This window comes from Carcharodon carcharias, chromosome 31, assembly GCF_017639515.1.
Source record: "Carcharodon carcharias isolate sCarCar2 chromosome 31, sCarCar2.pri, whole genome shotgun sequence".
In the NCBI taxonomy this organism is placed as follows: Eukaryota; Metazoa; Chordata; class Chondrichthyes; order Lamniformes; family Lamnidae; genus Carcharodon; species Carcharodon carcharias.
The window spans coordinates 160,315-176,821 of NC_054497.1; the positions used below are offsets into that span (position 1 = coordinate 160,315).

Genomic DNA, 16,507 nt, shown 5'->3' on the forward strand with positions numbered 1-16,507 from the left:
GTTCCAAGTGAGGATGGTGTTTGAGTTGAAGGGGAACTTGCAGGTGGTGCTGTTCCCATGTTTCTGCTGCCCTTGTCCTTCTAGCTGGTAGAAGTTGTGGGTTTGGAAGGTGCTGTCGAATGAGCCTTGGTGAGTTGCTGCAGGGCACCTTATGGGTGGTATACACTGCTGCCACTCTGCCTTGGTGGTGGAGAGAGTGAATGTTTAAGGTGGTAGATGGAGTGCCTCTCGAATGGGCAGTTTTGTCCTGGATGATGTTGAGCTTCTTGAACATTGTTGGAGCTGCACTTATCCAGGCAAATGGAGAGTATTCCATCACCCTCCTTAACTTGTGTCTTGTGGACAGACTTTGGGGAGTCTGGAGGTGAGTTGCTCACCGCAGAACTCCCAGCCCCTGACCTGCTCTTGTATCCACAATATTTATATGCCTGGACAAGTTAAGTTTCTGGCCAGTGGGAACCCCCCCCCAGGATGTAGATAATACCTCACTTTGTGGCTCAACGTCAAATTTTATTTGAAGTTCTTGTGAAGCACCTTGGGATATTTGGGAATAAAATTCAGCAATTTGTTTTTTCATGCTTTCTCGAAATTCCCGTTTAACAAGGATCCCACAGTCAAGTATTTTTGGGTCATTTATAAAGAATTCTGGGTATTGAGGGTTTAAGTTGTGAAGGAAGGCTAATGAGGTTGGATTTGTTGAACCATAAACTATTACAGCATAGAAGGTAGCTGTTGGCTCATCATGTCTCTGGCATCCCCTTGTTGAAACAATCCAATGCTCTATTCTCTCCCAATTGCTTGTATCTTCTCTTTTGCAAAAATTTATTAAATTCACCCTCAAAAGATGCATCATTCCCTGATTTGAATACTTCTTGTGGCAAACCATTCCATGCTCCCAACAACTCTGTAAGGAAATCTCTCCCAAATGCTTTCCTCAGTGTTAAAGTATTGATCTTTTGTGTGTCATTCTCATTCCAAAGGTAATAGTCTTTCCTTATTTATTGCAATAAAACTCTCCACAATATTAAAAAGTATAATTAAATCTCTTCTCAATTTTCTCCATTTCAGTATTAATAGTCCAGTATCTCTCATCTACCCTCCCATTATTGACTAATTCATGTTGGTGATTGTACTCCATGCCATTAATGTCCTTTCTTTGGAAGGAGCAGATTTAGACAAGCTAGCTGAAGTTTTCAAGATTGAAGGCTACTGATTGCAACACATTGTTAATGATGAGGAAGGATTTAATTACCAAAATACAAACTTAAATCTAAAATAGAGAAGTTGCCCAATAGCATTACTGAATAAAAAGCGAATATGCTGGAAATATTCAACAGATCAGGCTACATGTGTAGAACGAGAACCTGAGTGGCAGAAAGGTCATCAAGCTGAAACATTAACTGTTTCCTTCTTCACAGACCTTTCCAGCATTTTTTTCTTTTATTTCAGATTTCCAGCACCTGAAGTATTTTGCTTCTGTCCCAGGAAAAGCCATTGAAATGGGTGGCATAACTGTGTTCAGGAGACAATTGGATGTGTTTGTGGAGGGAGGAAGAGAGGAGATGCAATGTTGGGTTATCACAAGAAGCTCAGTGAGTGTAGTTGATCAGTTGCAGGGGCAAATTGTCTGTTCCTGCTTCTAAAAAAGTTTAGTGCATTTTCAATTGTTCTAATGAAAGGGCTAGCTTGTTTGTGCAAGATTCATTTTCTGATCTTTTTTAAGCAATCTGTGCTTTATCTTTTCTCTCACTATTCCTCCTGCTTGTGCACCCCCCGCCAACCCCACCTCCCTAGCAATGTTTTTGTCTTATCAACTCGAGTTGCATTGGAGATCTAGTAGAGCACTAAATGCAGTCTTTATTTGCATTTATACAAAGTATTCACATGACGAACGGAATCTCTCAAATATTGATATTTGTTGTTAATGATGTGTCTGCTCAGCTTTCTGATGAGTTCCCTGATGCTTTACTGTTTCTGTCCTGCCTTGTTTTGAAAGAACAGCATTTGAGAGGAACCATTTTGCACCTGCTAAGAGGATCCTACCTATTTGGAAACCATCTGGTAGCTAGCTAAGACTAGAGATGAAGGAAATTGGTTGGTAGTCATTTGAGCTGGGGTGCCAATGTTTGATTTGTATTAATAAAAAGTCTGTATAATTCTAATAAGGAGTTAAGGAGAAACCCAGAGTGGTTGGATGTGGATTGCTACCACGTAGAATAGTTGAGATGAATAGCATAGATGCATTTCAGGAGCAGCTGGAATAGTTTGGGAAGAAGGAATAAAGTGATGTGCTAATAGAATTTCTTTAAATTTATTGTTTTATGAAATGTGGGCATCACTGGCGAGGCCAGCATTTGTTGCCCATCCTGAATTGCCCTTAAGGTGTTTCAGAGGGCAGTTAAGAGTCAACCACATTGCTGTGGGTCTGGAGTCATATGTAGGCCAGACCAGGTAAAGATAGCAGATTTCCTTCCCTATATTAGTGTGAACCAGATGTGTTTTTATAACAGTCGATGATAGTTTCATGGTCACCATTACTGAGACCACCTTTATATTCCAAATTTATTAATTTAATTTAATTTGAATTCTAATCAACTGCTGTGGTAAAATTTGAACTTATCACTCCCAGAGCATTAGTCTGGACCTCTGAATTACTAGTCCACTGACATTACCACTATGCCACCATCTCCCCAAGATGAAGTAGGGTGGGAGGAAGCTCGTGTAGTGCATAGATACTAGCATAGACTAGTTGGGCTGAATGGCCTTTTTCTGTGCATTTGTGAATTTTATGTAATTTGATCTTTTCCCTATTTCTTTATCCTCCTTTAGCCTAGCTGCAGAACTGGATGAATAACCTTTTAGACTTTCAGTTGTATTCTTTCCCTTTCTTTGGCATTTGATACCTTGGCCAAGTGGCTATCCATCATTTGAAGGCCTGGCCTGCAGGCCTTTTATCTGTTGAACTCAGACTTCCTTACTTGATGTACAAGCCTACACTTTCTAGCAGGGCTTAATGTATTGTGGTCAGGAGCAGAAATCCTGGTTAATAATATCTCTTCACTGACTTAAGGCAGTGTCTTAAATTACTGCTCCAGTTGAGATTAGTTAGATCAGCACAGTCTAGGAATTCTGTATGACTCATTAGTGAACAAGATGGGTTTTTACGACAACAGATAGTTCACGGTCACCATACTGAGACTAGCTTTCAATTCCAGATTTATTAATTGAATTTTAAATCCCACCAGCGGCCATGGTGGGATATGAACCCATGTCCACACTGGGTGGTCCCTGCATCAACTAATAATAGTCATCCCATATTAAAGAATATTATTTTTTCCTGGTTAAAAGCAAAATCTACTTGGTTTCATATATAAACCAATGCAGGTCTATAGTCCCTGTTTTTGAGAAGGCAGGTCACCACCCTGGAGTGACCCCCCCGTCTCATTAGAACATCTGTGTCATTCGAATGGGACTTTCCCTTTTTCTTTCTGAGGAGATCTCAACACTTTGTGCTTCAAAAGCTGTAGTTAAGAAATTCATCAGCTGTAATGCAGTCTGTACTTCATTAATGTATGGCCCAACAGTCAAGTCTTCCCCTATACTGTACTGCTCTTATGCTAACACTGAAAGCTCCCCCTACCCTACATTGGCCTCAGTTCTGATGTAAGGTCACTGAGCTGAACCATTATTATTTCTCACTCTCTCTCTCAACAACTGCTGCCAGACCTGAGTATTTCCAGAATTTCCTGTTTTGATTCATAATATCTCCTCATGTGGTTGGTGTGAAATTTTGTTTGATATCCCAAAGCACTTGACAAGGGTGTTTCATAACATTAAAGGCACTATATAAATACATGTTGGTATTGGGTACAGGTAGCTACAGTTATATAAAAGTAGAGCAAAGTGTCCTCTTGGTTGGTAGCAGCAGAATGAATGAGGAAGTCAGGGTTGTAAACTATAGGAAAATACTTAAATTAAGTATGATAAGGTTTTGAAAAGGATAGATTTAGATTTTCTTATGCGTCCTGTATAACTCTGATGGGGTGGCAGTGAATCATGCTGACACTTAGGTGGAATGTTCAGCGTTTGTAATGTTTCTCTGTTGCAGGGGTTCTAGAAGAAGCCGAGTTTTACAACGTAGCACCTCTCATTAAATTAGTGAAAGAGAAGATCAAAGAGCGAGACTGTAAACCTACACAGGTAAGGAAAGTGCACAGTAGAATGGGGAAACTAGACACACCAACATTTAAAAAAACAAGCTACGTTGAGAGTCAGCAGGGTTTGCATGCTTAATTTGCTGGTATTAAAATCCCCTCTCTGCTATTTTAAAGGAGGATTGGTAGTTTGAATTAAAATATAAACACAACAATGCTGCTCATCTAGTGCATGTAATGTTTGGCTGCTGATGTGGCCTATACAAGCCCACAGCTGAAGAGCTCTCCAAATAAACACATTTGTAAAGGTTGCATTTCAGAGGGCAGTCATTAGCTGTTCGACTACACTTAAATTTGCAATGGCCGACTCTTTAGTTGATTGTTTTTCCACTTATAACAACTGACATCTGAATTGTGATAGATCGAGATGTAACATCCGGAGTGTGATGCACAGATATGTACACACACTAGATAGATGGAAAATTTTAATTAAAGATGAAGTGGGCTGATGATTTTGTTAGAATAATGAGAAATTTCTGGTTAGCTTAAGTGTTCATACACTCCTGTCCAACAGTTTAACTCGAATCCTGGGATGTAGTATCCCAGTGGTGTAGAAATGTCACTGGACTGGTAATTCAGAGGCTCAAGCTAATGTCCTGGGACCAAGGGTTCAAATATCACCATGGCAGCTGGTGGAATTTAACTTCAATTAACAATCTGGAATTGAAAAGCTAGTCTCGGTTATGGTTATCATGAAACCATTGTGAATTGTTGTAAAAACCCACCTGGTTTGCTAACGTCCTTCAGGTAAGGAAATCTGTCCTAGTCTGCCCTACATCTGACTCCAGACCTACAGCAATGTTGTTGACTCTTAGTTACTTCTGAAATGGCCTAGCAAGCCACTCAGTTCAAGGGCAGTTAGAGATGGTTGACAAATGCTGGCCTTGCCAGTGATGCTCACATCCCATGAAAGAATAAAAAGGTAGGAAGAATTAAGTTCCTTAATTGTTGTGAAAACCTGTTTGTGGAGTCAGGGCAGTATATGTAGCAGTAGTACAGCTAATCTCTGATGAAATACAAAGTGTGATTGCCAAAAGCTGGATCAAGATTTTGTTGAACTGATTTAACCTACTCCCCCCCCATCTTATATTCAATGTGATCATCAACAATTTGAGAAATTAAATCATTTTAATAAAAAAAAAATCAGAGGTTGCTTTTCCTTTGAAAAGCCTCCGTGTAAAATTGGACTGTAGGTTAACCATAGTGGGTGCACAATGCAAAATTATCTGGCTACGTATTCAGGCTGTATATTTCTGTAGCAATTTACAAGGGAAACTGGTTTAGTGCCTTGAAATTCAGTGATTGTATTTATCAGAAATCTGTGGTATAAAGAAATTACTGAAGTATCGGTGAATCCCTGATGTGATACATATTCAGCGAAGAGAGTGCTTTATTCAATTAAGACAGTGTTCTGTTCTGTTAATAGCTAATCTCCCTGAAAGTGGAGTCTTACAAGAATAATTTCCCATTTATACAAGAGGGAAACTGCTCCTTTAGAACCCACACAGAGGAGGTTAGGCGCTTGATCAAGAAATTCATTACACTCTCTATAAAACAGATTTAGGTTGGCAACCAAAACAGTCTTGTTGTAATGAGGTTTTATTATAATTATAATTTTAAGATGACTGCATTAGTGTGGACCCAATAAAGCGAATTGCTACGTGTGGGGTTTAAATGGAAGCGACTAACTACAGTCAGTATTCATCATTTCTACAGATTCCCACCAAACATGTTTACCGAGTTCTTCAGTGTCAAGAGGAAGAGCTGACCCAGATGGTTTCCACCATGTCTGACGGTTGGAAGTTTGAACAGGTGAGGTTGGCAAGTCTTACCATAGTTTTGTCAAGAATTTGTGATAGCAGGGCATAATAACATAAACATATTCCTTTCCCTTGCCCAAAGCAGAGCAAATCCTTGTGAGATTTAGCACAGGATAAGTTAGCTGGGAGACTGGTGGAATTCAGTTCTATGGTTAATGGCAGGAAGCGTCAACATTAAAAATCAGATTGGAGTGGATGAGAGAAAAGGGATTGAAGAGATTTGGTGGCAGGTTGGGTAAATGGAATTAAATCTGTTTGCTCGAGTACAGGGTATGCATTGATACAACCTGGTTGAGTCCAGTAACCTTCTGCCATATTGCACCTTTTCTATATTTCCATGTGAAACCCTCTTCATCTGCATTCTTTGACTATGACCCCATGTGCACCCCCCCCGCCTTTTGCATATTGGCAATTGCCTGGGTCCCTCTCTCTGGAGACTTTTTCCCTAAATGTTGCCCACCTCCCTCAGTACCTTTCCCTAAACCTGTCAGTCCATCCACCTCCTTGCTCTTTTATGACCTTCCTTAAAATTCAGCTCTTTGACCAAAGCCTTTAGTTACTCCTCTTAATGTCCTCTTTCGCTTAAAATGTGTCTGTTTTAGGGGAGCCCCTCAAGAATGCTATAGGATTTCTTCTACGCCAAAGGTTCTGTCCAAATATACATTGTTTTTACAGTTGGTCAGCATTGGATCTTCCTACAACTATGGGAATGAAGACCAGGCAGAGTTTCTGTGTGTTGTTTCCAAGGAGCTGCATAACACCACCAATGGGATAAGCTGTGAACCAAGCCGGAAAGCTAAGGTGAGGCAAAAGTATAACGAGAGATTCAGGCTGGCAGAGAGAGGCAATGCAGGGCGATCTGCAACCATTTAAATTGGCTTGTGGGCAATTAATTTGTCGTAGATAAAATGCAGCAGTAGTCTAATTTAATGAAGGTTTGGGTAATCTTTTATATATGGTGATGAATTGTGACCTGATTTTCAAGTTGCTCAGTGGCTTTCTTAGGGCAGTTTGGTGGTACTAGGTGGAGACTCGCTGCATTAATCTTAAAATGAAAGATGTTGCGAGGCATTTCTGTCTGCCTGTCAGTCAGTGACCCTCTGAGTTATGCAGACTGATAATTGATATGTCCCGGATACCAGGTACTGCCAGCTCACTCTGACTTTGATGCTCTACCCCGAGGTGTCACTGTTGAGCTGTGAACTGTGATACTGCAAAGTAAAAGAAAAATCTAATGTGATACCTTAGCAGTAAGTATTCTAGCTCAAACAGTGTTTTAAAGCAATACAAGCCTTATCCTGAAATGAAAGATGGGGATAGGGTGGAAAAGTGGAGTTGATGTAGAAACTCTGCCATGATCTTACTGAATAGCAGAGCAGGCTTGAGGGGTTGTGTGGCCTACTCCTGCTCCTATTTCTCATATTCCTTCTGTTAGTGAGTGAAAAGTATATTTCCGTTTTATTTAAAGTCTGTTATTGACTGGTCCCAATAACTGGGGCTGCCCTTCCCCAAACCATTTCCAAGGCTGCATATTAAGTCATGGCAGCTCTGCTTTGAGAGTTGGCCTCCCAGTTCCCCATTCACTGAATTCGACAGAGTGCCTGTGAACTGCTGAGCTACTTGATAAATTGTGCACGTTCTGAAGTAAAACTGCAAAACGTTTTAAGTGTAAAAGTTATTGTTTCGTAATCTTTAGCCACTCTTCTGTTTAACATTTGACCCCTTGTGCATGCTGCATGCTGGATAAAGGGCGAGGACGAGGAAGCTGATTGTGGTATGAATGACGGGGAATAAAATGTAACTCACATATACGGTGGTGAGAACTGGTAGTGATTTATAATGAGTTGGTGGTGGTATCGTTTCAGCATTCGTGTGTTGTGAATTATGAAAATAAGCCATCTTTAAACGAAGACCTGGTCTAGCTCAGGGTGAACGAGATTGTCTGCATTTATGTCACTTAGCGTGTGCATAAGTTTCAGCACCTGTGTGCATTCACCTGTACCTTTTGCCTGTATGCTTTGTGTGTAAATGAATGCATGCAGGTGCAACCCTTTCATATATGTGAGCGAGACTCATTGTTTTCAACGTTTGCCACAATCAGATCTCCTCCAAAGCTTTTTCTTCATTGTCCAGCTCAATGGGATTGTCCACGCTTAGTTTTACTCTTATCTATATGACTGCAGCCCAGATATCTCAGGCAGCAGCCTTTCTGCCTCCCTGTGCACCATTACCTCCAGAATGATTATAGATTTGCCCTTGGTCACCTCTATATGCTGCACTTTGATATTTTCTGCTTCTATGTGGACACTAGGCTATGTAACTATTTCTCCATCAATTCTTTTGACCCTGCTACTTCATCTGTGCTGTCCTTCAGTTAAACGTTGGGAAGACTGCAGTTATCATCTTCAGCCCCTGCCACCAATTCCATCCCCTTCCAGTCATTGTTTCATCTTGGACTAGACTGTTCACAATCTATTACCAGGCTGAGCTTCCAATCTAACATGTTTCCATCACAAAGACCATTTACTTTCACCTCCTTATCCCTCCCTCGGTCCACTTGTGGCTGAAACCCTTGTACATTGTGCTCACCTGCAAACTTGACCATTCTGTTGCTTTCCAGATTAACCTGCCATCCTTTATCAGCTTCAGCTCTTCCAGAACTCTGCTGTTTGCATTCAGTCCTGTTGTCCTTCTTCCTTATCCACAGTGCCTCCAATTTAAAATTTCTCATCCTTGTATTTAAATCTCTTTCTGGCCTCACCCCTTCCCAAATCTGTAACCTTGTCCAGCTCCTCATGTTTGCATGTTCTCTTGTCTGTGTGTCTGGATGAGCAAAACATATGTACCCCTGTCACATACCTGCTTTTTCCCTCATTGGCGCACATGGATATACATAGCCCCTGTGTGCGTCATGTGTGTGCCGAAAACACTTCTGTTTGTGTGCACATCCTTTTACTTGTTTGTGTGCCCCTGTCTTGGGTACTTGTGCAAATGCCTCTCCTGTGTATACGCAACCATTTGTATATGCAAGCACATTCACGTCTTTCTGAATATGGGTACTCTCCTGCATGTGTGCTTATGTCCCTTGTGTTTGCAGCTGCCCCTCTTGTGTTTGGGTGTCAGTGTGCGCTCGTTGATTTGACTGCTTTTGGTATGAGTTTGATTTTTGTGTGTTATGTCTGCCCTGTCGCAGTTTTGTTTTTTATTTTCTGTCATTCTCTTTACCCTTCTTTCACTCCTTTCTATGCATAGCTCTTGTTTTCCATCTCTCTATAGTTGTCTGTTGGCATACTTACAATGTGGTATGAATGAACGGTTGGTAAGCTTGTGTATGTTTGGGCTAGCCAGGCAGTGCAGCTAGGATGGGTGCTCTGCGAGTGACTGGTACTTTTAGTGCATGCTTTAAATATTTTTCCAGAAAATTGTGTGTGTATTTGCCTACCTTGAAAATGGTTTAACTTCAAAGTTTTGTTTTCTACAAATAAGTGGGTGAGAAACATGATTTGGTTACAGTCTTGTACGCTTGCCACTTCGAAGTGCCTATAACAGGACAATACATGCAGCTCGTCAGGCAGATGAGGGTGAAAGGGGAATGGGCTGAATCAGTTTGGGATTCTTTGGCCATTTTTTTATGGGGAATATTTGAGCACAAGCTGTTGGGATGCTCCTTTAAACTGTAACTTGCCTGAGAACATTGACTTCTCAACCTGTGCTGGGCTCTGGATCCACAGTGCCAATGGGAAGTTAGTTAAAAGCAGAGAAACAGAAAAAAAACTGGCACAAAAGGAGGCTATTCAACCCATTGTGCCTGTGCCAGCAGAAAGAGAACTAACCAGCCTAATCCCACTTTACTAGCTCTTGGCCAATAGCACTTCAGCTGCATGTCCAAGTATATTTCAATGTTATGAGGGTTTTTGCCTCTGCCACCCTTTCGATGAGTTTCTGACCCCGGCCACCCTCAGGATAGAAACATTTCTGCTCACCTCGTCTCTCGTCCTTCTGCCAATTATTTTAAATCTTTGTGCTTGGTTATAGATCTCTCTGCTGAGGGGTCCCTCCTATCCAATATAGGCCCTCACCTTATACACCTCAATTAGATTTCCCTCAGCCTCCTCTGTTCAGAAGAAAATAACCCCATCCAGCCCATCTCTACCCTTCTGCCATAGCCAGAATTATCCATTCCTGGCAATATCTGTTTGAGTCTTCTCTGTATTCTCTTTAGTGCGATGACCTTTATCTTGTGATGCAAGCGTTTGACCTTTTGTCAGACCCCTCATAAAAAGTCATCGGCCAGAAACATTGGGCTGGATTCCCTGGGGGTGGTGAGGACTGGACTGTCCCCCCCCCCCCCCCCACACACACACACACACACACACACACACACACACACACACACACACACACACACACACACGCCCCAACCCCTCCCCGGGGCCCAGAAGGAAAGTTGGTCCTGAATGGGACAACGTATAAAAAGCCTGTCTCGCTGCAATAACATGCTACTGGCGGCCTAAACAGGCTGACGGTTCAAGAGCTGAGTGGGGAGAGGGCAGTGGGTGTTACAGGGCAGGCAGGAGGAACAAAAGTGGGGGGGGTGGGTATTGTGGCATCTTGGTGAGGGGGGAGGTGGCCACAAGACATTCCCCCAAATAATGAACCCCCCACTTTCCTGCTGCTTTTTCAAGAAGTTATTTCAAGAATGGCCTTTGCACTCTGGCCCTGTCTGCCACTGGCCAGCACTTCATCGCAGTGAATGTGGATTGAGGTCCTTAATTGCCATGTAATTGGGGAGTTTAGGGCCTCAAAAGGCCTGGCAGTGTAGTGGGTGTTCTTTGCACCCCTCCCCCCTGCTTCTCCCTTTCTAGGGAACAGGCCAGGGTGGGTGGGAGGAAGCTGGGCTAGGCACCTGGCGTATTTTACATGCCCGACAGGGTGCGGTAAGATCCAGCCCATTAATTCTGTTTCTCTCTCCACAGATACTGTCTGACCTATTTCCAACAGTTCCTGTTTTCAACACCTAACGTAATATGGAGAAATATTATATAGTGCAGCATAAAACTAAACCACGAAAGTTTCATGTGTGGATTGTTTCAGCTCTCCACAGGACTAATGAAAACTGAATATGCCTCTGATGTGACACTGCTGGATTTAAAGCCCTGTGTTCACCTGTATTGCCCAGTCCTTGTTTTTAAGTTCCCTCCCTATATTACAAAGTATTAATTGTACAGAAAGGGATCATTCAGCCCAACAAATCCATGCTGAAATTATTTATATACGTTTTATTTTTTTTTAAACAAGTTTTGGCTGGGAGGCACTACTGTCATTATATAAGTATTTGACTGTTTTTATTGGTTTAAGTTTGCCTGAGATGATCTTGATGAAACTTTGTCCTTTCTGAGAATTCCTCAGTCCTGTTTTGTGCAGCAAGGTCAAGGTGCTTCCCCATAACAGTCAGACAATTGGCGGAGGCATTAATTTTGTTCTTTATTTAGTGCAGGTGGGTATGGAGCAGCTCTCCCAGAAACTAGTGAGCATGTTAGTGTAAAAGGGTGACTTATTTGCCTGCTGTCACCTTTCCCTAGCACTGGAAGTGATCTCTGAATCTAAAAAGGGGAGTGAAAAAGATTGGAGGGAAGTCACTGAGACATTAGACCCATCATCTTCTCTTGGTCTCTTTACTAATCACCTGATTAAGCAAAGGCTGTGAACCAAACTGTTTCTTTTTAAAAGAAGCTTTTTATTGGTGCCTGCAATTACAAACTTTTTTTTCTAACTTCCTTCCCACAGCTTTTACAAGCAAAAGGCTCAACAATGTGAGAGGATGCGTTCAATCCACCTTTTCTTCCCTTTTTATATAAATGATGTGTATCCCACTCTACGGACAATGTGGAATTCTACAGCATATCACAACACCAAAAGCCATAGCAGGACACACACAACTGTTTCTGCAATTTTATTTCTTCTTAAATTCTCCTTTTGTTGTTAAATGCAGATTTTCTTTCCTCTTTGGGTTTAAGAGGACAGGTGCGGGTTCACTCCTCGCAATCTCAGTACATGCAGCCTTTCTTGGGGAATACCGTTTATTTCTGTGTTGTTGATTGCAGAAGGCTGGAGATTCCTTACACAAAGGACATTGTGGTACTTTTGTACCAAAGGCATTTCTGATGCTGGCAGGATAACGGCAGCTAATTTATTTTTTTAAAGTGGAACAATTAGTGGTGGTAACACTATTGGACTTCGCCGCACTGGGCAAAACTTTGGACAGCTCAGCCGCCATTTTGAGGTCTGCAATGCATGTTATCAATGTAGACATCGTAGAGCAAGTGAATATTAACAAGATGCCATCGTGTTCTCCCCGGTTTTGTGTTTTTTGTTTACAGATGGTCGGGGCCAAAGCTTTGAGTAGTTGAGATGCTGGGACTGGGGAGTGTACTTGAAAATGTTAACTTTTTAAATGAGAATTTTTTGGTACATTTTAGCTTTAGCTATAAGTAAAAGGTAAGACTAATCTATAGTGAACACTTTTTAAAAATAAAATAGTTTTGAGGTGGCTGGCTGAGGGTTTAGATTGAACTGCCAGCTATTTAGTTTTGGTGATAGCATTGATAATACAACAGTAACGTGGATAAATATTGTGTGGAAATACATTTTTACTCATTGGTCCTGTATTTTTTTTAATGGAATTTCTGATTTTGTTTTTAATGAAATGGGGTTGTTGAAGCGAGTATGCCTCTCTCACATTGGAGAGTTTTAAAAATCCCCAACTCAGAGCCTTTGTGCACTCCATCAGGTTTTAAAATGGGGCTGAACAAGCTCACTTCCAGTCTTCGCGTGTAACAAAGCTGAGTGGTTTGGAATACTTCGACTGGCAAGATATCACGACTCATATTCTAAGTGTTATGACCACAGCCGATGTTAATTGCTGCGCAAAGCTTACCCTTTTTATTTTGTACTCTGAAAACGAGAAGGTAAGGTATTGATCTCTTCAGCAGGAACACTTTTGGGATTTTAAAAATTAAAAGTAAAAGGTTTATTAACAAGAATAAAAGAAAACTTAAGCACACAAGATTATACTTAGTATTAGTCTCACAGCACATTCCCCCTAAAAGACTTTCTACTTGATCAGACCCACAAGTAAACACCTTTCAGCTAACACTCCCTTATTGATGTTTAACTATAAAAATGCAGTAATATTACCCAAAGCAAACTGCTGTAGCTTTATTAAAGGCACACCACACGACCCTTTAAACTCTTTTCCACTCTGCTATGGACATCCAAGGTTTCAGAACAAAACTGCTTGTTGCAGCTCAAGACTTTTCTGGCTTGACAGTATGGCTGATTCAAACTGCATCTTCTCCCTGCCCAGAGCTACCAGCTCAGCTCCAGCTACAGCAACTCTAAAATATCATTTGTCTCCTTTCTTCTCAGGTTCCATTGTTCTCGCACCTCTTTAAAGCTCAAATCCTTCCAAATATAAAACCTTTCATGTCTCTGTTTTGTCTTTGCTTTCAAGCCAATAAAATACATCCCCTCTTCTGTTTACCTGTGAAATTCCTGCAAGATGCAAACGTTTCTTGTTCCCTCTGACTTCCCTTTAATATTCAAACTATCAACTTATTTAAAAATGCAAATGCTAGATCTAACCTATTGTACCTCAAACCTAACACTTCTATCCTTTCTCATGTTTTAAACACCTCAGATAACCTTTCTCCTATAAGCCTCTACCCAGCTTAATTAAATTATACACGCACACAGCCTTCTTTACAGAATAATTTAATATTCCCCCAAAATATTTTTAAAAGCCTCCATTTCTCTCACAAGTAAAGGTGGAATAACTGGATATATCCATAATGGAAAAAGAAAATGCTGGAAATGTGTAGGCTGCTCAGCACGTAGAATAACAGGTTAGTAATGTCCTGGGTGTTAGGGTTGCCAGCTTTAGTTGGGCGTATTTCTGGAGATTCCATCACATAACCACCCATATCACCCAGCATAAACAACCTTTTCCTCCCAACTCCAATATTTTTTTGTGACTAATGAACAGAAGTGTTCAGTGAAAAATGGGGAAAAAACCCAATATTAATGCCTCCTTTAAGCTTCTCCTGGGTGCTTTTTGGTGCCTTGGAGATGAAACCTTAATCTTGGAGGGTTTGCACCTTCTTCAGGTAGAAACCTACAACAAAACAGAGCGTGCATTCCCAACCCCCAGAAATACTGAGCTCTTTTAACTCGGCAAGTAGGATTGTTTGCTCTATGAAGAAGTGAAAAGGGTGCATGAACAGGAATGTTATTGTCCATAAGAAATTCACTTCAATATAATTTGGGAAAAGCCAGCCTGCTTCTGTGCAAATGAAAGCCACAAGAAGCATTGCCTATTTGAGCTGGTGTTTGTAACCGAGTTGGAAATCGTACAATGGATGTGATAGCACCTGGAAAAAGGCATGGCTGCTAAAGCATAGCAGGACATTAAAATCTTTCAGCACTGTAGTAGCAAGGGGGCTATTGGAGAAGCGGCTGGAACATTTGAACTCCAAATGAGCTGGAAGCCAATGAGCACATCAGGCAACATTATAATGACTTCCTCAAAGTGTTCCCAAGGCAGGACATGAACAAAGTACTCCCCCTACCCCCACACCCAACCCTCTGAAAGGGAACTGAAGTATAATTCAAATACTTTAGTATAACTGAGATGGGCAATGCTTCTTAGAAAAGCTGGGACCGTCATATCAGATGCATTCTATGGGGCAAATGGTAGTTATTCTAGAGTGCTGAGAGAGATGAGGGAAGAGTTTTATGAGGGACTGACTATTACGAAGGGGGTCGGTGGAATCTGACTCCGGGAAGTGCTAATATCTTAAAAACAGGCAAATGGGGCGCCCAAGTTCAAAGAGCGTGGCAAAACAGATTCCAACAATGCAGGATCCCGTTGGGTAATGAGAACTGACTGAAGAATGTGATTTTCCAATAATAGAATTAAATGTATTATAACGAGATAAATTAGTTTAGCTTCAATTTAAAATGGAATTAATTATTGGAAGTAAAGTTGAGGATTAGCTCTATAACAGCCTGATAAACAGCAGTCAACAAAACTTCACAAAGGCTGTGATCCTGCCTTCAACCTCAGTTGAACTATTCTTGATTTCTTTAAGGAAATGACGCAAGATACTGGTAAACCCATGGCATTGAGAATTTGTAATTTGAAAAGACACAAAAGAGGACTACTTAAGCTCAAAACTATGGTATTCAGGGAGTTAGTCTGGAAAGATGATATTTCAGAGGGGATCTGATGGTGGTATGTTACGGTTCGGAGGTATATTAATGATATGGCGAGGCTAATGTAGAATAATACTGTGGAAGTAGGACAGGCTCAAACTGTTAAAAGGTGCTGACTTTAGGAGTTCTTCACACAAACAATGATCAACACTTGGAATGGACTTGTCAGTAGAGTGGTGGAGGAGAATACTCTGATATTATGCTTGAGTTATAATGGATTGGATGGCTTTTCTCCGTAAGTATCTTGTGATCATTCTCTTTCAGCAGGTGCCATGTAGTTCCAGCCTTTTTTAAAATCCTGAAGGTCAAGTCAAAACTTAAAAGTGGTTGTCAGCACTAAAAGTATAGCTGGCTCTGATTTTCCAAAGGTGAACAGTTGTCTGTGCACACCAAGACTCTGCTTGGAGATATTTCCTGAAGACAATTGTTGGTACCATCCAAATCTTCCAGGGGTGACTTGCATGTGTCCTCTGTAGATGGGAATCATTTGTTGGGGAGTTGTTTGACCAAACTGGTTGTCGTCCACATTGCTGAGGAAACATGCGTTCCTTTATGCTACTGTTTTGTTTATTCATGACTTCGGTTGAATAAAGCTCCTGGTATCTCAAGCTGTTGCCCTGATCAACTTTATTCCTCAGGCCCATGCCACCAAAACCAATTAGTTGGTCATCTGTGTCCTCCCTGGTTGTTGGACCTTGTAATGTGCAATTTGGCTGCTGCTTCCCTAAATAACAACAATCACACTGCTTTAGAAGTAATTTATTGGTTGCGAAGTGCGTCAATAAATCCATGAGCATGCAAGGTGCTTCCTAAATGCAATTACTTCCTTGCTTTGGAGGTAAAGGCCAATATTCCATTGGCCTAATTGGGTTTGTTTTGTGCTTGTGCATCAGTTTTTGTGATTGTGGAAATGGGCACCCTAATCTCTCTGCTCCTTCACTGTTACTAGCTCCCTGCCAGCAAGAAGATATTCCAATTTGTTATTCTCTGAACGAAAGTGGGTAATCTCACACTTCTCTACATTAAATTCCAACTGACATTTTTTTTTCACTCCTTTTAGTCCGTCTGTACCCACCTCCTCCTATCTGTCCAACTTGCTGTCCCTCCCAATTTAGTTCCTTCCTCAAATTTGGATGTAGAACTTTCTTCGTCCAAATTATGAAAAAGCTGTAAGTCCAGTACAGGTCCCTTGGGCAGCAC

At 41.3% G+C, this 16,507-nt stretch overlaps 1 protein-coding gene across 3 annotated transcripts in view; it reads left to right on the top strand.

Annotated features, from left to right (window-relative positions):
- LOC121271614 (BTB/POZ domain-containing protein KCTD5-like) overlaps positions 1–16,507 on the top strand; it is a 45,997-nt gene that overhangs the window by 17,306 nt on the left and 12,184 nt on the right. Inside the window, exons 3-6 of one of the 3 annotated variants that reach the window (XM_041177652.1) lie at positions 4,109–4,200; positions 5,931–6,026; positions 6,710–6,835; positions 11,011–11,255. In XM_041177652.1, coding sequence (XP_041033586.1) covers positions 4,109–4,200; positions 5,931–6,026; positions 6,710–6,835; positions 11,011–11,055 — 359 coding nt within the window. In that variant the 3' untranslated portion in view covers positions 11,056–11,255. Of the gene's footprint in view, positions 1–4,108; positions 4,201–5,930; positions 6,027–6,709; positions 6,836–11,010; positions 11,256–11,821; positions 15,916–16,507 lie in introns of those variants that run through there. The other 2 variants (XM_041177653.1, XM_041177654.1) reach the window with 2 other exon arrangements.